An 18,622-nucleotide genomic window follows, 5' to 3' on the forward strand; every position below is an offset into this window, starting at 1 on the left:
TTCATCTTAAACTGCAACTTCAAGCTGTCCTTAAGTCTTTGCATCTCCAAAATGTTTTCCGCTAGTATCATCAGATCATCAACGTGAATTGCGATGATTGTGAGCGTATCTTCCTTTCTGATAAACACACAGGGATCTGCTGAGGCTTGTGTGAAACCAATCTTCTCAACACCTTCTCTGAAAGCCTTATTCCAACATCGGGACGACTGCTTTAATCCATACAGCGACTTCTCTAGCTTGCACACCAGATGCTCTTCTCCGGGTTTTAAGTATCCTTCCGGTTGCTGCATGTAAATTTCTTCATCAAGTTTGCCATTAAGGAAAGCTGTCTTAACGTCCATCTGATGAATCAGGAAATCATGCTGGACTGCAAACGTGAATATGACCGAGATCACCACATCCAAAACATGTGGGTGGATCGTTTGGACAATAACGTTGAATATGACCCACATTACCGCATCCATAACATGTTGGTCGATCGCGTGGCATATTTTTCTTAAAGGCCCCCGCCAGTGCTGACTCAGCTCCGCTCAACTGACTGGACAGCTCAGATTGCTTCATTTCTTCGTGTATGAGTGCTTGCTGAACATAATCCAGGCTAACACCATCCATCCTAGCTTCAATGGCGGTGACAAGGGTCGCAAAACTTCTCGGTAAACTTCCTAACAAAGTCACAACTTGATCCTCTTCAGAAATAGGCGCCCCAATCGCCGCAAGTTTATCAGTAATATCCTTCATGTGCTTTAAATGTTGATCAACTGATGTGCCTTCTTTCATCTCCGAGCGAAAATACTGTTTTTTCAGAAGCAATTTGTTCGCGAGAGTCTCTCGCTCGAAGTGGTTTTTCAAGGCATCCCAGGCTTGCTTGGGTTCTTCACACGAAGTGACCAAGTAAAGCTGAGCACTGTTAATCGCCAATACAATTGTCGAGAACGCTTTGTGTAACCGCGACTGGAAAAGTGCCTCCACCGCTGCTGACGCGCCGCTTGCAAGGACTTCTGAACCATCCACAAGACTCCATAATCCTTTCGCCATAAGCAAATGTTTCATCTGAAATTTCCAAGTGTTCCAGTTACTCCCGTCAAGTTTCTCGATCGACCACTTCTCCTCCATGACTCACCCAAACAGCAAACTTGAAATCGAACTCGTCATAAATTCAAAATCCTACTTACAAATCCAAAAACCACAGGCATTGTTCAGCTCAAGCACGACTCAACTAAACCAGTTGACAACATCAACAACAACGTGCTGGGCCCATAACCTGAAAATATTCGCAACGCTAAACTATACTCTTCGTTTATTACCGAGGGTTACAGTTACACACAAAAAGAATACAACAGCATAAGCTATTTAAACTTAAATTCAAACGAAAATACAATAGTTTCAATAACAAAAGAAAATTCACTATCACCAATGGGAAGCTTAATTAAATATTCCTGTGAAGTAATGTCAGTGTGCATACATTAAAGTTCGAATTAGCAACCGTCAAATCACGTTCTTTTTCACAATAACAACAGTTGTTGTCTAAGGAGTGGTATCCTATCCAGTGGGGATTAGTAATAATTCGTTTTTTTTTTTTTTAATTGAGCTACAACTTCACTCACAACACTTAAAACAACTAACTACACTAACTACTTACATTTTACATTACCACAACAACTGCAACTGAATACTACGTCTCAAGTAGGTATTTTTTTGTACCTTATTATAGGAATATAACGAAGCATTTTAACACCGCGAACAAAATCTACGTGTTATAAAATTAATGCGAAGTTTCAAAAAGTTATGTTTACATGTATTTAATTAATACGAACTCATCACTGGTTTAAAGAGGTTATCACATCTATCGCACAAGCTGGAAACCATTAATTTTTGAAGCAACAGCTTGCGTTTAAGCAAGAGAAAGACAATAAACATGACCGCTTTGCAGTCACTGGGCAAACAATATTGCCAGGAACCCCATTCCCTTCTACTGTCGGGCATATCCCAATAGAGCTTAGCCCATATATCTTGTATGCACTGCAGAGAGGAGCTGACATGAGAGGTGAGGTCAAATCTGTAGTGTTCAAGCATGATTATGCACCATTATTGTCTAATCAGGATTAAGCTATTATGATTGTAATATATTCATAAGCGAGGTGGGAGTTAATGGTCAAGTTGTTGTCATGAAATGTTCTGTGTAAGCGGGTGAATTAAAATACTGGTCATAGATGCTGGCGTTCCGTTTTGATTTGAGAACTTCTACCGGCGTTCTACATTGGCGACAAGGATTTTTAATTCAAGGATTTGAGAATCAACGGGTCAGTAATTTAACAGTTAAGAAGTTAAAAGATGCTGGGTGGTGAATCGGAATCAAGTAGCAGAACAGAGTCGAGTGGTTCTTCGGTAATGATTTCGTTGGATGTCGGTTCGTTGGTGTCGTTCGATACGAAAGGTGATCCGCACGGTTTAAGTCAACGGTGGAGGAAGTGGAAGCGTTTGCTTAAGTTATATCTCACTGGAAAGGGAGTTACAAATGACGCACAAAAACAAGCTCTATTTTACACTGGTCAGCAAGGAGGAGATAACTACTTTCGAGGCCACGATGAAAGTACTAGATGATTACTTTGTCCCAAAGGCAGACGTTTCTTTTGAGAGACATTTGTTCAGACAGATTGCACAGGAAATGAGCGAAACGGTTGATCAGTTCGTTTGCAGACTTTGCCAACGCGCAGCTAGCTGTGATTTCAGGGATAACGAGGACGACTATATTCGCGATCAAGTCATCTACAAGTGTCACGGAAGATTTAAACCTGGTAGAGTAAGAGAAACAAACCAAGTGGTTGGCGGAGATGATGGTGAACAATTTACCAGACCAGTTCAGCAGAGTCCTGAGTATGCATTCTTGGTAGAACAGTGTATTTACCAAGTGAAACAGGATAGTGGTTTGGTAACTCTGATCATCGGAGGAGTGGATTTAGCAGATGTCCTTATCGATTCAGGAGCTACTTGCAATGTGATGAGCCAGCAAACCTGGGACTTGTTGAAGCAGAGAGGAATCAGGTGCAAGTTTCGCAAGTCAGCTAAGGCACTTTTCGCTTATGGTGGCACAGAACCATTACCAACTCTGGGCACTTTCACTGTAGATGTTATGCTCTCGGGCAGCAGTGATGGTTGTCAAGGGCAACGGGCGAACGCTGTTAGGTCATGGATCGGTCCTTTCCAGGCAAACAATTTGAGCGGGCGAGCGGAGTGTGATATCTGTGAGAGATACAGCAGTTTGTTTTCAGGCATTGGTCTCTTGAAGGGGTATGAGCAGGAACTGCACATTGAGGACACTGTGAAACCTGTAGCACAGCATGTCCGTAGAATTCCGTTCGGTTTGTGGGAAAAGGTTAATAAGAAGCTTGACGAACTACTGGAGCTGGACATAATAGAAGAAGTACCAGAGGGGCCGTCGGGATGGGTTTCACCTTTGGTAGTTGTGCCTAAGGGAGATGGAGACGTGAGGGTCTGCGTGGACATGCGCCATGCAAATGAGGCAATTGTTCGAGAACGGCATCCGATTCCATTGGTGGAGGAGCTTCTACATGATTTAAACGGAAGTACCGTCTTCAGCAAAATTGATCTCAAGTGGGGCTTTCATCAGATTCTGCTGAGTGAAGAGAGTCGACACGTCACAACGTTTGTCAAGCATCGCGGGCTTTACCGATACAAGCAGGTAATGTTTGGTGTGACATCAGCACCGGAGAAATACCAACAAATTATCTGAGATGTGTTGAAGGGTTGTGCGGGGGTTGCAAACATTGCTGACGATCTCATTGTTCATGGCAAGGACATAGAGGAGCATGATGTACGTTTGTTTGCAGTGCTTGGCAGGCTGAGTGAAGTGAAACTGACTGTGAATGGGGACAAGTGTCAGTTTAGACTGACAAAGCTCACGTTCTTCGGTCATGAACTGACAAGTAACGGAATTAATCCAAGTGAAGAGAAAGTGACAGCTATTAAAGACGCAAGACCTCCCAAGGACGCAAGTGAAGTTCGATCTTTTATGGGTTTGGTCCAGTATTCAGCGAAGTTCATGCCAGACCTAGCATCCATAGCCAAGCCCATTTAGGAGTTAACCAGGAAGGGCGTTACGTTCAAGTGGGGTGCGGAACAGTAGAGATCATTTTAAGAATTGAAGAAGCTGATTACACAAGCCAAGACACTGGCTTATTATCAGGTGGGCTGCAGGACAAGAATTGTTGCTGATGCGTCCCCAGTGAGGTTAGGGGCAGTTCTGACCCAACAGCAGGGAGGTGTGTGGAGAGTCATTTCCTATGCGTCCAGAAGCTTGTCTGACGTCGAATGTCGTTACAGTCAGACTGAAAAGGAAGCACTTGCAAGTCATTCAGAAGACCGGAAGTGAGGTAACTGTCAGGAATGACGTGGAAGTGGAGTTCAAGCGCAACACAGCGTTTATCAAGAAATACAATGTACCGGAAGGTGCGTCCGCATTCGTATCCAGTGATGACGGTTGCTCAGCTGATCGTGAAGGAAATAGACAGGAGCCAGGGCCAGCAGAAACAGCTGATCGTGAGGGACACAAACAGGATCCAGAGCCAGCAGAAAGAGACAATGGACGAGATGAAGGGCAAAATGGATGTAAACTGCCAGAACCAGATGTCCGCCCTATTGTTGTTCGTAGGTCTACTCACCAAGTTCAAAGACCTTCGTGGTTCAATGACTTTGTTTTATCGTTAAGGAATTAGTTTGCAGTTCAAGGACAATGTTATGTCATTAAGTGTTTATTCCGCTTATATCGTGACTGCTAAGCTAGATTTTGTTTTGTTTTGTTTATAAAGCTTTCGTTTTTTTTTTCTTTGTAGCCCTGATGCGTAGCATTGATTAGGTTTCGTTTAAGAAAAGGAGGGATGTAGTGTTCAAGCATGATTATGCACCATTATTGTCCAATCAGGATTAAGCTATTATGATTGTAATATATTCATAAGCGAGGTGCGAGTTAATGGTCGAGTTGTTGTCATGTAATGCTCTGTGTGAGCGGGTGGATTAAAATCTGATCTTAGATGCTGGCAGTCCGTTTTCATTTGAGAACTTGTACCGACGTTCTACGAAATCCATTATATACAAGTCATCTTCGCTTATTCAAGGCGGTCTGGTAATACCTATTGAGGTGTCTGTAAAATGGGAAGATAGAGAGGCAAAGTGAACTATCCCCTTGGAGATAACGATTGTTACATTGACGAATCTAAAGACATTTTAAATCAATATTGAATGACAATGCATCAACTGACTCTGACAGAGAGTTAGATGGCACGTAACTTTGTGGGAAATAAAGGTGTCTTTAAATAATGATGCTGTAAAATAGAGTGATTTTAATTAACAATGACGTAGATTAAGATTCATAAAATTAACACGAATTTTTCAAATTTGCGTTAATAACATGCATCGTTAATTTCCTATAATAGGGTATTCCCATTCAGTTTGATATACTTAAGCTCATGAACTTATTGCCCCTTCTAATAAATTAACCTGAATTTACAAGAAAAATATTTAATTTTTTTTTTCAAAACAGGGCTTCCGTATAGTCCAGAGCATCTTTATCTTATTGTCCTTAGCAGCTATTAGTTCTTCAATCTTAAATTTTCTTTCAACAAATTCAATAATTCGTTGTTACTTCCTGTTATAGAAGCTGAGTTAGTCCCCATGGACCAATTAGGCTACAGTGTGGCTTCAATTTATTTGTAGGCTGTTCTGAATTCAAACAAAAATCAGGAAAAAAAAGAACACGTTTATTCTAAGCAAAGACGTACCATTTAGCACGAGATATGTTTTCACTGAAGGGAACAGAAACCCACTCTGAATGATCCTACTCTGAATGCTGTATTAAATTGGTGTAGTCCCACGTGGAATAGAAAATCGAATTTTTGATCACAAAAGCTAGATGTAGATAAGGTTACTGAAAAGGAATGCAAACTTCACGCATTCTTTATCATCATGGCATGTTTTAAGTAAAGTGTGCGCTACAGCTGTAGGTGCTACTTCGTATTTATGTTGAAGGGTTTTTTTTTACGCTTTTGGATGATTTCATCGTAAATACCTGTATAAAGTTGAAATGATAGGTTCTCTGAGCACAAGAAGGGAGTCAATAGCCCGCACTGAGCATTTACCCATACTTAAATTGTATATATACATGTATGTCACGGCGGTCAAGTCTTCATGTAGCACAATCCAGTCCGGTGGTTCAGTTTAGACTAAACTTTAGGCTATAATTTTTTTCCTTAAATTCTAAGAAGCTCTTTAGACTGTGACAGATCAGAAAAAAGCTTTAACAAATTCCCTGAAAAAAACACGAAGGTCACGTAGTAAATGTTTTGAGACTCAAGAATCACACTTCGCTCCAAGCTACGTCTGTTTTGCTCTCCAAATTGTCACAAATGTCGCCAACTTGGCGAGTGTTGTTGCGTTGAAATATTGTAGTGCTAAGTGGTCCCTATATTAATATTATTGTTAGATCCTGACAAAATGAAAAGGTTTGACAGCATACATGTAACCTCAAAAATATTCATTGTCAGTTTCTTTAGTTATTTATATAGCTCTTATAACCGATTATTTAAAGTACTTTACTTCAAGAATTGTTGAAGTTAAATTGTGTAGTCTCTGTTAAGTTGATCTTGAATCAAAGCGTCATAGTCTATATAATTTGTTTTCCTATTTGAAGGACCAATTATTTTTGGCAATCACCATTTAGCTGATTGTTCCTGAATCCTCCCTTGGAATTGTTTTTTCAAAAATTAGGCCCAAGAAGTTTACTGTAATTCTAACGAACAGTGAGTGAGCTAACTCCTTCCTTACAAGATATGACTCGTTTGATTGGTGGAAGGCCTTTGCCAAGCTAGTTTAGATTTTGAATGTCGCGTAATGATGAAATCAACCGTAATTATAACATTGGTTGCAAAATTAGTGTTAGGTTTATCACCCAAAAAGCTTGGTGAGATCAATCACGAGTGTAGTAAAGTATGATGTAAATGTTAACACATATACAGCAAATGTATATGACTCAACTGAAAACTGTTCTAACTGGAGTTATTATGTTTCTAGCTCTTTACAGGTAATTATGACAGACACACTGTAGTTCTTCACTTCTTCACAGTTCCCCTTTTGACGCGTTATTTGCGCTTTCAACCCCAAAGCTGGAAGAACAAAATTTGCATGAGAGTAGAAATTTATGGCTGGCTGGCTGGTAAGTATATTGTTGTAATTATACTAGATTTGTGCAGAATTTGTGAACCACTTGGAATAGTTAAGCTATGAATGCATGCAGAATGTTTGAACCTCTAGGGTATTTAAGCCATTAATTATTATTCAAGTTCAGTTGAGTTTAACCTTCGTTCGGTTATAATAAAAAATCTTTGTGTCAGTCGCTTTGTGTTCGAGTAAGTAGAAAAACAAGAGAGTCAAATAGAATGAGAAAACATGGTGTCAGGACCAAAAAATCCAGCTTTGAAGTTAATTCAGAGCCTAAGTGACGTAAGCGAAATTCAATGGCTATGGCAGTGCTCACAAAAGGACCGATTCTCGACTGGACAAGCGATGGGAAACTACATGGCATTTCCTAGAATGGAAGAAAACAGTTTCTGTCTTATGCAAAGATTTAAAGATGACTTAAGCAGATCCAGAATTCACATGCTTCTGTATCTACCAGTGGTCAGGATAGTGCAGTCAAAATATTCTCGACAAGGCGATGTTTGTCGAAGCTGAGCTCAAGAAATGGGCAAAGCATCTCAAGAAATTGGAGGAGCACTGCAAACCGGGGGGAAGCAAACTTGTGGCAGCTACTCAATACAAGGTGTTAACACAAGGAGACCTGAGTTGAGTACATTGAAAATTGCAGACAAATTATTGATGCGTGCGAATGGCCAGAGGATATCAAAGACATGGCTCTCAGGAATGCAACTCTCCTTGGACTCAAAAATCCAATGGTGTATCAGAAGTGTTAGGAAGAGAACCAAGATACCTCATTGAGATTGCCACCGACATCTACAATAGCGATTGTCAAAGATTGACTATGCAGACTCTCAGCACAGCATCAGCAGCAGCCACAGCCATACAACAAGGGTCAACTAAGATTCACAAGCTACAAGAAAAGTACAGAGAAGATGGAAAATCAAGAAAGGCACACGAACAAAATGACACTTTCCAAGACAAGGATGGAATGAAGTGGCAAGACTGTTAATGTTGCCGGACAACTGAGGCCAGCTCTTCCAAGTCTAAGTGTCCAGCAAAGTATTAGCGTGTCCCAGCTGTGGTGAAAAGGGGCACTACCAGAAGTGTTGCAAAAGCAAGCGTGCAAAACCAGGCAAGAACAGATAATTCAACTAAACTCAAGTACATGGCTTGCAGACACAACCAGTGGACTAAAATAGCCAGCCTCGATTCAACCTGTATTCAGGCTACTACACGCCTTTTGAACCGCCCCAACAGTTCCCAAGTCAGTCAGCAAGTGAAGGACCCATCCACCAAGTTGAGTCTGAAATCGGCACAGGTGCGGGATGCAGCGTAATGCCTTTATACATGAACAGTGATGCCAACTCCAGTACAAATCTTTGGATACGGAAAATCTCCGATAGCAAATCTTGGAGCGTGTACAATTACCATCCACATCAGCAATAAGCAGCCACAGATGGCAACTTGTCAGGTGACCAGCGCTCGAGGATATCTTATCCTAGGTAGAGCAACAGCGCAACAAGTTGGTTACATTGACTTCCCACCTGCATTAACCCGTGTTCCACAAGTCCATACAAGTGTGAATGCTCTACGTCCAAACTTAGATGAAGGTAAAACGCTCACATGTGAAGTAATGAATGATGCAGTTACTCTGAATGGAAAGAGACACTGTTTACTTATTACTAAGGAGTATGTGTTGTCAGAATTTAAAGATGTGTTAAAAGGGATTGGTAAACTGCCAGGTGGGAAATACCACTTTAAACTCAAACCTGATGCTCTACCTGTACAACACCCACCCCGGGCAGTGCTGGAAAAGAATAAAAAGGCCTATAAAGATGGGCTAGAAAGATTATGTGGCTTAGGCATTAACCCACCAGTTGCGAGACACAAGGACTGGATCAATAGCATTGTGCCTGTTGCTAAACCAGATGGATCGATTCGACTCTGTCTAGATCCAAAAAACCTCAATAAGAGTATCAAGAGGAACCAGTACTACTTCAAGACAATTGACGAAGTTAGTGCTGAACTCCATGATTCAAGGTATTTCACAATCATTGACATCAAGTCGGGCTATTGGATGGTGGAATTGGATTCCGAGAGCTTACTTTTGACAACCTTCAATAACCCCTTGGGGAAAATACAAGTCGCTCAGACTTCCTTTTGGCCTGGAAGTCAGCTCAGACGTCTTCCAAGAGAGACTAGATTCTGTCCTACAAGAAGTAAAAGGAATCACTGGATGTGTTGATGACGTCCTAACAAGGGGTGTAGATTGTAAGGATCACGATGTGAACGTGCTCAGGCTACTTGAGACAACAAGGAGGAATGGCATAAAGTTCAATCTAAAGAAACTTCAGTTTAAGAGCACTAAATGTGAATTCTTTGGACACACACCGACACCAAAGGAATGAAGATTGATGACAGAAAAGCAGAGGCCATAAAGCAGATGAGTGCACCAAAAGGCAGAAAGGGTCTTCGGAGTTTCCAAGACATGGTTAATTATCTGAAGCGCGATAAGTGATAATGAAACTCTCCGAGCGGCTCAAGCCACTACTAAGAGAAGATGTGGAATGGACTTGGGACTCCACCCATCAAGATGCATTTGATGCCATCAAAGAAGAGCTCACCAAGACTCCAGTTCTCGCGTATTTCAACCCTAAGTCTAATCATGTTATTCAGACGGATGCCTCGTTGAAAGGATTGGGTGCCGTGTTGCTACAAGAAGAAAGACCTGTGATCTACGTATCCTGAACTCTTGCTGAGGAGCGCTATTCTAACTTTGAGAGGGAACTGTTAGGAGTGGTATTAGCCATGGAGAGACCGCACAACCATGTGTATGGTGAACCAGTTAGAGTTCAAACAGAACACAAACCACTGAAGATGAATGGAAGAGGCAAATTGCTACAGCAAACCCAAGACTTCAAAGGCTACTCTTGAGGCTTGCAAGATACGAGATTCAGTTAGAGTACATCAGGGGAAAGGACAACTCAATAGCAGATGCATTGAGTAAAGTTGATCCACTCAGTCCAGAACCTCAGGATGCAATGCAGATGGATGCAATTCCAGTGCATCCACTGCCTGGATAGAGCCAGAATTGCCACCACTGCAGATCCAACTCTGAGTTAGCTATGACATTACATCTTCCATTGTTGGCCATTTCAAAAGCGTCAACTTCCAGAACCAGTACAGCATTACTGGAATAATCACGGACAGCTAGCAATCAAAGACGGACTGGTATTCAAAGCTCACCACTTAGTAATACCCACATTGCAGAGAGCAGAGTATCTGAGACATCTTCACGCAGGGCACTTAGAAGGGGAGAAAACTCTACTAAGAGCATGCGAGTTTTGACCAGGAATCTCGGATGACACCAGAAATGTAGTGAAAGCATGTGACATTTGCCAGAAACACAAACCAGCTCAACAGAAGGAACCCTTTATACCGCATGACGTGCCCAGCATGCCATGGGTCAAGCTCGGAATAGACATATTTGAACACCATTTCCACCAGTACCTACAATGTACTGGTTGCAGATTATTTCAGCAAATTTCCTATTGTGAAGAAACTGTCTAATCAGACATCAGTTCACGTAATTGATCTCCTCAATACAATATTTGCAGAATATGGGATTCCAGCAGTAGTGTACACAGATCTAGCAACTGAATATGCATCTGAGGAGTTCAGAACATTCGCTGTTCAATACAGCTTCCAGGTGCAGCACTCAAGTGCAAAGTACCCTCGGTTGAATGGTTTCATTGAAGCTATGGTCAAAATGGCAAAGAACATCATGAAAAAGGCAGAAGAGTCAGGTTCTAAACCACATCTTGCAGTGCTGATCTACAGATCCACACCAATCAGACTGGGTCAACTAAGGCAAACAGCACTGCTCACCCATCGCAAGTATAGAGTACTGCTGCCCATTCATCAACATCTACATCCTAATCTGGAGAAGAGCAGAGTAGTGCAGATAGCACAGAAACAGACCCAAGTGGTCTACTACAATCAGAACGCCAAGCAGCTTCAGGGTCTAAAGCAATATCAGAATGTTCCCGTGCAACTGGATCCTAATAAGCCAGTCTGGCAGAAAGCCACAGTGATTCAGCAACCCACGGACAGGTCACCCAGACGTTATCAAGTGCAGACTGAATCTGGAGCGAAGTATTACAGAAACTGTCGACACTTGCGTCCTGCAATTCAGAGCCACAAACCAGGAGAGCTAATAGGGGAGCCTGTCCTTCCAGCAGAATCAGTTGTGTCAGCATCACCACTGACGAAAACCGTCAGCCAGACATTGCCAATGCAGTGTGCGCAAGACCACACCCATCCCAGCATTGCAGCCTTTAGACCACGACGAACTGTTAGACCACCAAAAAGACTGTTCGAAGAAGTGCAGCTGAAGGAACACTAAAAAAAATTTTCGGAACTTTCAGTTGATATTTTCTTATTATTATTATTAAGAAAGCGGGATTTTGTAATACTAGATGCGTGCAGAATGTGTGAGCTACTCGGAATAATTAAGCTATGAATGCATGCAGAATATGTGAACTGCTAACTGCTTATTATTCAAGTTTAGTTAAGTTTAACCATCGTTCGGTTATAATAAAAAATCTTTGTGTCAGTCGCTTTGCCTTCGAGTAAGTAAAAAAACAAGAGAGTCAAATAGCATGAGGAAATACATTTTTTTTTGAGAATGATGTATTAATCAGTAAATGACACAGGCATACTTGGAAAAAAATCTGAGTGCTCCTATCAGGAGTCGAACCTAAGACTTTCCGATTACTAGTTCAGATGCTCTACCACTGAACTACACGAGACTCTTTAGAGCTAAGGCAATGCTCACCTCTCAAGATCCGCAATCAAAGCTAGCGCTGCAACACTTGCATCCCAAGTTAGCATACAAATTGCTTTCCAGTTTAACTAGTTTTAAAGTAAAGGTGTTGATGAAGGGCTTGGCCCAACACAGGATCCTACAATTGGCTTGTCGTTGTAATAGTTGCAAAAGGTCTTGATGTTTAATTCCTTAGATGCCACAGGTATTTAGTCAATAAACCCTTTCAGGCGGCTGGTATTTTGGAAGATAATGTCCTCTTATCAAAGATTGCCCAAATCTAACATTAAAGAGGACATTATATCCGATATGCCAACAAACTGAAAAAGGGTTTATTTGCTTAATAATAATAATCTGAATTATTTCTGAAACACGTGCTTTACTGTGGAAAAGGCAAAACAGCTAGTGATGGCCACGGCATGATTGCAGCCGAATAAATGTAAGCCAACTAACAAATTGGGCGACTGTTATCAAATCGTACGACTATCATCGTGTGGTAACTGCTGTCCAAATTTGTACCGCATGACATGTTTTATCCAATGACAACCCACAGAAATAAGTGGGTTGTCATGGGATAAAACATGCCATGTGGTACAAAGTTGGAAGATAATCCTGACTGGGACTTCTTTCTTCCAATCGTTTTAGCTTATGCCCGCCAAAGGTCAAATGCAAGGTGTATTAGTACCGACGACCAGCCTGACCATTGTGTTTGCAGTCATGGATATACTGGAGATGGTAACATATGCCAAGGTATTAAGCTAATAAATTTGGCTGGAACACAGTCTGGGAACCCAGGTTTTGGGATTACGTTTTTGAGTTAGTTCATAGTGTCAAGGGTGGTAGTCAAGAGACAGCGATAGTCCAAAAATTATTAGTTAAGTTCTGACTCACTTGGCTGGAACATCCAGCTATAAGCCTTTTCTCCTTGTAATTGCAAGCAATACCATGCTGCAGACAGGTCTGATATTCTAACAGTACCTCCACCATAATTGTTCGAAACTCAAAGTTTAATCCTTTAAAAAATATTAGCTTCGGAACATCTCTTCCGTCCAGCACTCTAACCCCACGTAATCGATTTCTGATCAATTAACATTTCAAAATTTAAAACATTTCCTGAGTTTCAGACAACTTTGTTGAGCAAGTTGTGTGCTTTTATCACACTAGAAACTCGAAAGTAGAGGAAAACTGGAAACGCATGCTTACAGCATGTGAATATTCAGTTTTATTAAGTATCATTTTAAACATTTTTATGATGCAATAATATTTGGGCCCAAATACAAAGAAATTTATTATCTGAATTTTGTACTTAGGTTTTATTTTATTGCTTTAGTATTTTATTTGTTTATTTATTTGTTTATCTATTATTTGTCTATTTATTCCAATATTAATTTGGTAGAGTCATCTATTTATTTAGTACTCTACGTATTAATTAATTATTTATATGTGAATTTTAAAGTACATTTTATCACAATTCATGTTAGTTTGCACTTTTTAATATTTGCTTCTAGATCATATATATTTAGATTCCTTGTAGATTTTTAAAAAAATCTAGGACTTACTCGAAAACCACAGTATTTGTGATAGACGCTTCCTAATTAAAGATTGCCACTATGAAAATATGAAGCAATTTGACTGGTTTGTTAATTTGTTATTCATTTTCCAAATATGGTGCATACAAGATTGAATATTAGCTGGCAGTGTAAAAGATGTTGCAGTTACAACCCTCTCAGGTCCGTAATTTCATAGCACAAAATTAATGTAACTGTGATTGTAACCACTACATGTGAGAGATGAGGGCAAAAGTTTCTGGTATATATTTGCCTAACTCTAACATAATATTATTTACCTCTTATCTTATTTAGACAGGGATGAATGTTCGAGTAGCATAAATCCTTGTCCAGAGAACACAGATTGTTTCAACACGGATGGATCCTATAATTGCAATTGTAAACAAGGATTTACTAGCAAGAATGGCAACTGTGTAGGTAAGCAACAAATAAAGCAATGATTACTTAAAGGGGCGTTGTCACAGTGATCTTGCTGTATTTTGGTCAAAACTGCTCAAATATTTGACAAATAACCTTTCTAATTAGTAATGCTTTATAAATACACAGGCAAGTAAAAACTAGCGATATAATGTTTCGGCGACGTCATGACGCCATTCTCAAGGAATGAATAGTACAAGCGAGTTCAACAGGGTAAGATCTTAGATTAGCATAATGGAGTAAACAGATTCGATCCGCGCCAAAGTATTTATTTAAATTACTCCATTATGCTAATCTAAGATCTTACTCGGTTGAACTCGCTTATATTATTCATTCCTTGAGAATGGCGTCATGACGTCGCCGAAACGTCGGAACATTATATCACTAGTTTTTACTTACCTGTAAATAACCTTTCTTCTAACATAAAATTGCTGTTACAGCGCTGGGAAGAAAATATTAGGGATTTCTTCTGGGAAGAACAAACTATAGTCAGTTTTTATTGACTTCTCTAAAATACACACGAAGAACTTGAAAAATTGGCCATTTCCATCCTAGCCATCCGCAGCCAAACATAATTAATACTAGTTTCTGTTCACTGGTAGGGTTATTGGTAAGAAAACTGAATCATTATTTTGACGATTCCGTCGATTCAAATTTGTTTCTTTTCCTTCAAAAGAAAGCTTCTTGATTTCCTCAGTTAATTGTATGAAACATCCGACTCTTTTATGCCTTTACAGTCTTACCACCGTATGTTAAAAAATCTAAATACAATGTCTTTACTAGTCTTACAGTCCTAACATATCTCTAAGGAGACCTCTCAGTATAAGCCCGGGGGTTTCTTGAGGTCCCCTCGCCACTTCTCACTTCTTCTTTTACTATTATAATTCACTGTAAACTTCTGTAAGATCTTAGTCTATTATTCAAAGTGACACATAAATTAAACCTTAAGTACATACGCGGGTCGGCTAAAGCAGTGTTCCAAGTCTCCAAGAAGGTATCCATGTGCTATTTTATAAAGCAAATAGAAAAATATAATTTTGGTGTTTTTATCAAGTCTTTCTACCAAGAATCCCGTAATCTGATTGCTTACGCTAGTCGCTATTGTGTGATTTAACTTGCGTGGTTCTGTTTAGCTTCAATGCAACAAGGTAAAACTTTTCATATCAGCCCAATATCATTCCTCCAATCTAAACTTTCTATGGAGATGGCCTCGACATCAACTATAGCGCAACAGAAATCTTGATCTAACTTATTAAAAAAAATTGTAGTAGACTAGGTAAACTCCAAACAGCCGTAAAAACACTTGTTTACAACTGAAGTCTTCTTTTCACGACAGTTTCTTGTTTCCCAAGCATCTAGTCGTATTACTATAACTATATCAAAACAATTATTTCAATATTAATAATTACAGCGATTACCAATAACACGCGACCTCTTGCCTTCAAAAGAGTCGGATAAAGTTGCGTTTTGGTGGACGTCAATCAAAGAATAACCGTTGAAATTATTTTGAATTCTGACAACATTTCAAGGCAACACAGCCAAGAAATTGACAGTTTATCCGCTGACAGATGGTAATTTTTATCGAGTCGATTTCCAAGCCAGTTTATCTAAAAGAAATGGCATCGTTGAGAGAATACGTATTTTTGAATGAAAAATTTTAGATTGCTGAACGTGATGATTTGTAAAATCAGCGATGCGTGCGAGATAGCAAACTGTTACGTGAAGTGCAATTTTAAATTTTTAATTCAAAAATACCCTTTTCTTTTCGCATGATCTGGCTTGGAAATCAAGTTTCTAAGCAGGTAAAATTCTCATTTTCTTGCCGGGTAACCTTGGAATCTTGTTAGAATTCAAAATAATTTCAATGGCTTTCTTTGATTGACGTCCATCAAAACGCAAGTTTATCCGACTTTATTGAAGGCAAGAGGTCGCGTGTTATTGGTAACCGCTGTAATAATACTTCATTTGTCAATGCTGCTATTGTATACCATCATAGTTAATAAAAGGCAATGGTTATGAAGCCTGACAAACTTCTTTGTAATATGTTTTTGTTAGCATTTTTGGCCTTGACCGTGCACAAACTACGATAGATTTTGAAATGTGTTGGAGCAACTGACCACTAGTAACGTGCCTGTTAAGATATTCAACTGTAGTGTAAACATTATAACAAAGAATTGTGCACGGTAGCGGCCCTTCCAACAAAAATTGCAACACCATTGTTTTCAAAGCAAGGTTTTATAACCAGTTCTGAAGACTCCTACGAAGACTTAGAATCGATAATCTCAAAAGTTAGAAAATACTCTTAGTAGCTATCACCCTTGTCTCGCCTATCCTACCTAATTCACTTTGCCTTATTTATTCACCTTTCACAACATAATGCGTTGCCAACTTGAATTTAATTACATAGTTGTTTCTGTAGACTTAATCTGTTTTCGTATTTACCTACCTATTTACTTATCTGTAGTTTTTACTGTGTGTACTTTCCTCTTCTGTTACTGATTTTCCTGGCCCACCTCGATTAGCACTGCTATCTGCCGAGCCAGGGGATTAAGGATTTATTGACAAATAATAAAATATTGTTGTTGTTGTTGTTCTTCTTCAATTAACTGTGATATATGTATTTATTTATTTATTTATTTATTTATTTATTTATTTATTTTATAAAATGTTATTACTTCCGATTTCTTACATTGTACTGCTTTATTTCTTCTAGTGTGTTTATGTCTCTTCGATGTATTGTATATTTCTTTCTCTCTTTCACTGTCTGCCTTGACTAGTTTTCTTTACTTACTGTCCACTGTAATTACAAAAAAATTTTTTTAAAAAAATTGGTAACCGTATAATAACGATTGAGATATGAGGCTAAAATCTGTGGAAAATTTGCACCTTCTCTTCCTTTCTGCAGATAAACACTTAAGCTTCTTAAACAAAACTTGGGAGTATATTCTGTGACTTTACTTTAGTATCCATCAAATGCTAGCCGGTTGTGGGAAAATTCTAACCATAATCGCCGGGCTCCAGAGGTTCATTTCACTGCTCTTTCCCCCCTCTCTCACAGAAGTGAAGTGAAGTGAAGTGAATAACTTTATTTTAACACGGTCAACTCATCAGGACTTAAAAACAATATTTCTATATTAAACTAAAACTACTATAATGCATCAAAATTATCATTACAAAACCTATTTACAGGTTGCTTGTGAACCTATAAGAAGGGCGCTGACAAAGGACGTAACGTAAAAAATGACTTTGTATGCACCTCCCCCCCCCCCCCCCCCCAAAAAAAAAAAAAAATTCCGTTATATTAACCGACTGGTTAAATCTAAACTGCGAAATCTATTTTGTTCCTGTCTGTCCTCTGTTGAGCATTTGGAAGATCTCTTGTGTTCGAATTGCCGCTATTGTGTATTTTAACTGTTTGTCGTAGTGCCAACCACCCTTCATTAGGAATTTTATACATATATAACTTGTTGTCCATCGAATTATATTCTTATATTGAGTGGTTTTTCGAATATTCATCATCCCTTATTAAATTTGCAAATTTGGATGTTACAATATTATTGTACCATTGTTTTTATAGCATATTGACCTCAATATTGTACATGTTTATATACTTTTTCTTATTATTTTGAGGGCTGTAAGTTACAAAACTGTAGCAGGTTGTTACACTTCCCTCTTTAAATAGTTATTGTGTTGTATTGATTGGCCAAATTAATACTCTGCAGTTAAATCAACGTAAAAATGATAATATTTCGACAGAATTTAAACTGTGTAAAGGGCGTAATTTTGAATCCAAAAACATTATTTGCGTGGTTTTGTGGAGCAGTTCATTTTACTCCGTGGTTGCAGCACTACAGTGTTACCGACTCAAATATGAATTATTGTACATTCCTTTCTTTCAAACAATTATCACTTAATATCCATTTTCTTAGCAAGTGTTTGTTTTTTGGCCTAGATGTTGATGAATGTAATGATCCGTCGTCAGCGAACACCGCTTGTCCACCAGGAATACAGTGCATTAACACAATTGGCTCATTTAAATGTGAATGTAGAATTGGACTTCTGTTTAATGCAGACACTGCTACTTGCGGAGGTAAGCTAACAGCTTATGGTCACCGTAGTATACAGCTATTTCAATTAACGTTGTCGGATAAAAGCTTAAAGACAAAGAGACTGCCTCCTCATCCACTTGATATCCTAACATTTCTTTCATCCAAATGGCTCGCCATCGTTTATCTTCACTGGATGGACGAGGCATAGCTGATTTTGATGAAATTATTCACTTACAGCTATATACTTTAATCCGACAACGTTAATTGAAATAACTGTATCTAATGAAGCTTACGTATAGGTTATTTACCAGCCGGGAGATCCGTATAGGCAAAAACTATGCCGCGGTCTGTTTTACAGTGTCTTACGGTTCGATTCCATTTCTTTCGTTCGGTAATGGTTTTGTAGCTCTGTTTAGTGCTGGCATGGTATCTTACTATGGTTGGAACTGTTCTCTGTTTACCACCTTCACGGCGCCTTTTCTCCAACTCAGTGTATCATCGATAGTTTCAAATACAACTCACATGTAAGCTGTGTCAACACCATGCGTCATACA

At 39.3% G+C, this 18,622-nt stretch overlaps 2 protein-coding genes across 2 annotated transcripts in view; both read left to right on the top strand.

Moving 5' to 3' along the window:
* Nucleotides 1-18,622, top strand: part of LOC146454560 (uncharacterized) — a 69,879-nt gene that overhangs the window by 41,357 nt on the left and 9,900 nt on the right. The window contains exons 15-18 of the mRNA XM_085095290.1: nucleotides 7,084-7,225; nucleotides 12,680-12,784; nucleotides 13,897-14,019; nucleotides 17,972-18,109. Of these exons, the coding sequence (XP_084951416.1) occupies nucleotides 7,084-7,225; nucleotides 12,680-12,784; nucleotides 13,897-14,019; nucleotides 17,972-18,109 (508 nt within the window). The remainder of the gene's footprint in view (nucleotides 1-7,083; nucleotides 7,226-12,679; nucleotides 12,785-13,896; nucleotides 14,020-17,971; nucleotides 18,110-18,622) is intronic.
* On the top strand, nucleotides 7,898-8,218 carry LOC146454561 (uncharacterized). The gene has a single exon (XM_085095325.1). It carries the CDS (start codon nucleotides 7,898-7,900, stop codon nucleotides 8,216-8,218), a length of 321 nt encoding a protein of 106 aa, XP_084951451.1.

This window comes from Pavona decussata, unplaced genomic scaffold, assembly GCF_977016875.1.
Source record: "Pavona decussata unplaced genomic scaffold, jaPavDecu1.1 SCAFFOLD_300, whole genome shotgun sequence".
Classification (NCBI taxonomy): Eukaryota; Metazoa; Cnidaria; class Anthozoa; order Scleractinia; family Agariciidae; genus Pavona; species Pavona decussata.

Excerpts from the sequence above, each read along its gene's own strand:
- LOC146454561 (XM_085095325.1), top strand. The coding sequence starts at position 7,898 with ATGGCCAGAGGATATCAAAGACATGGCTCTCAGGAATGCAACTCTCCT.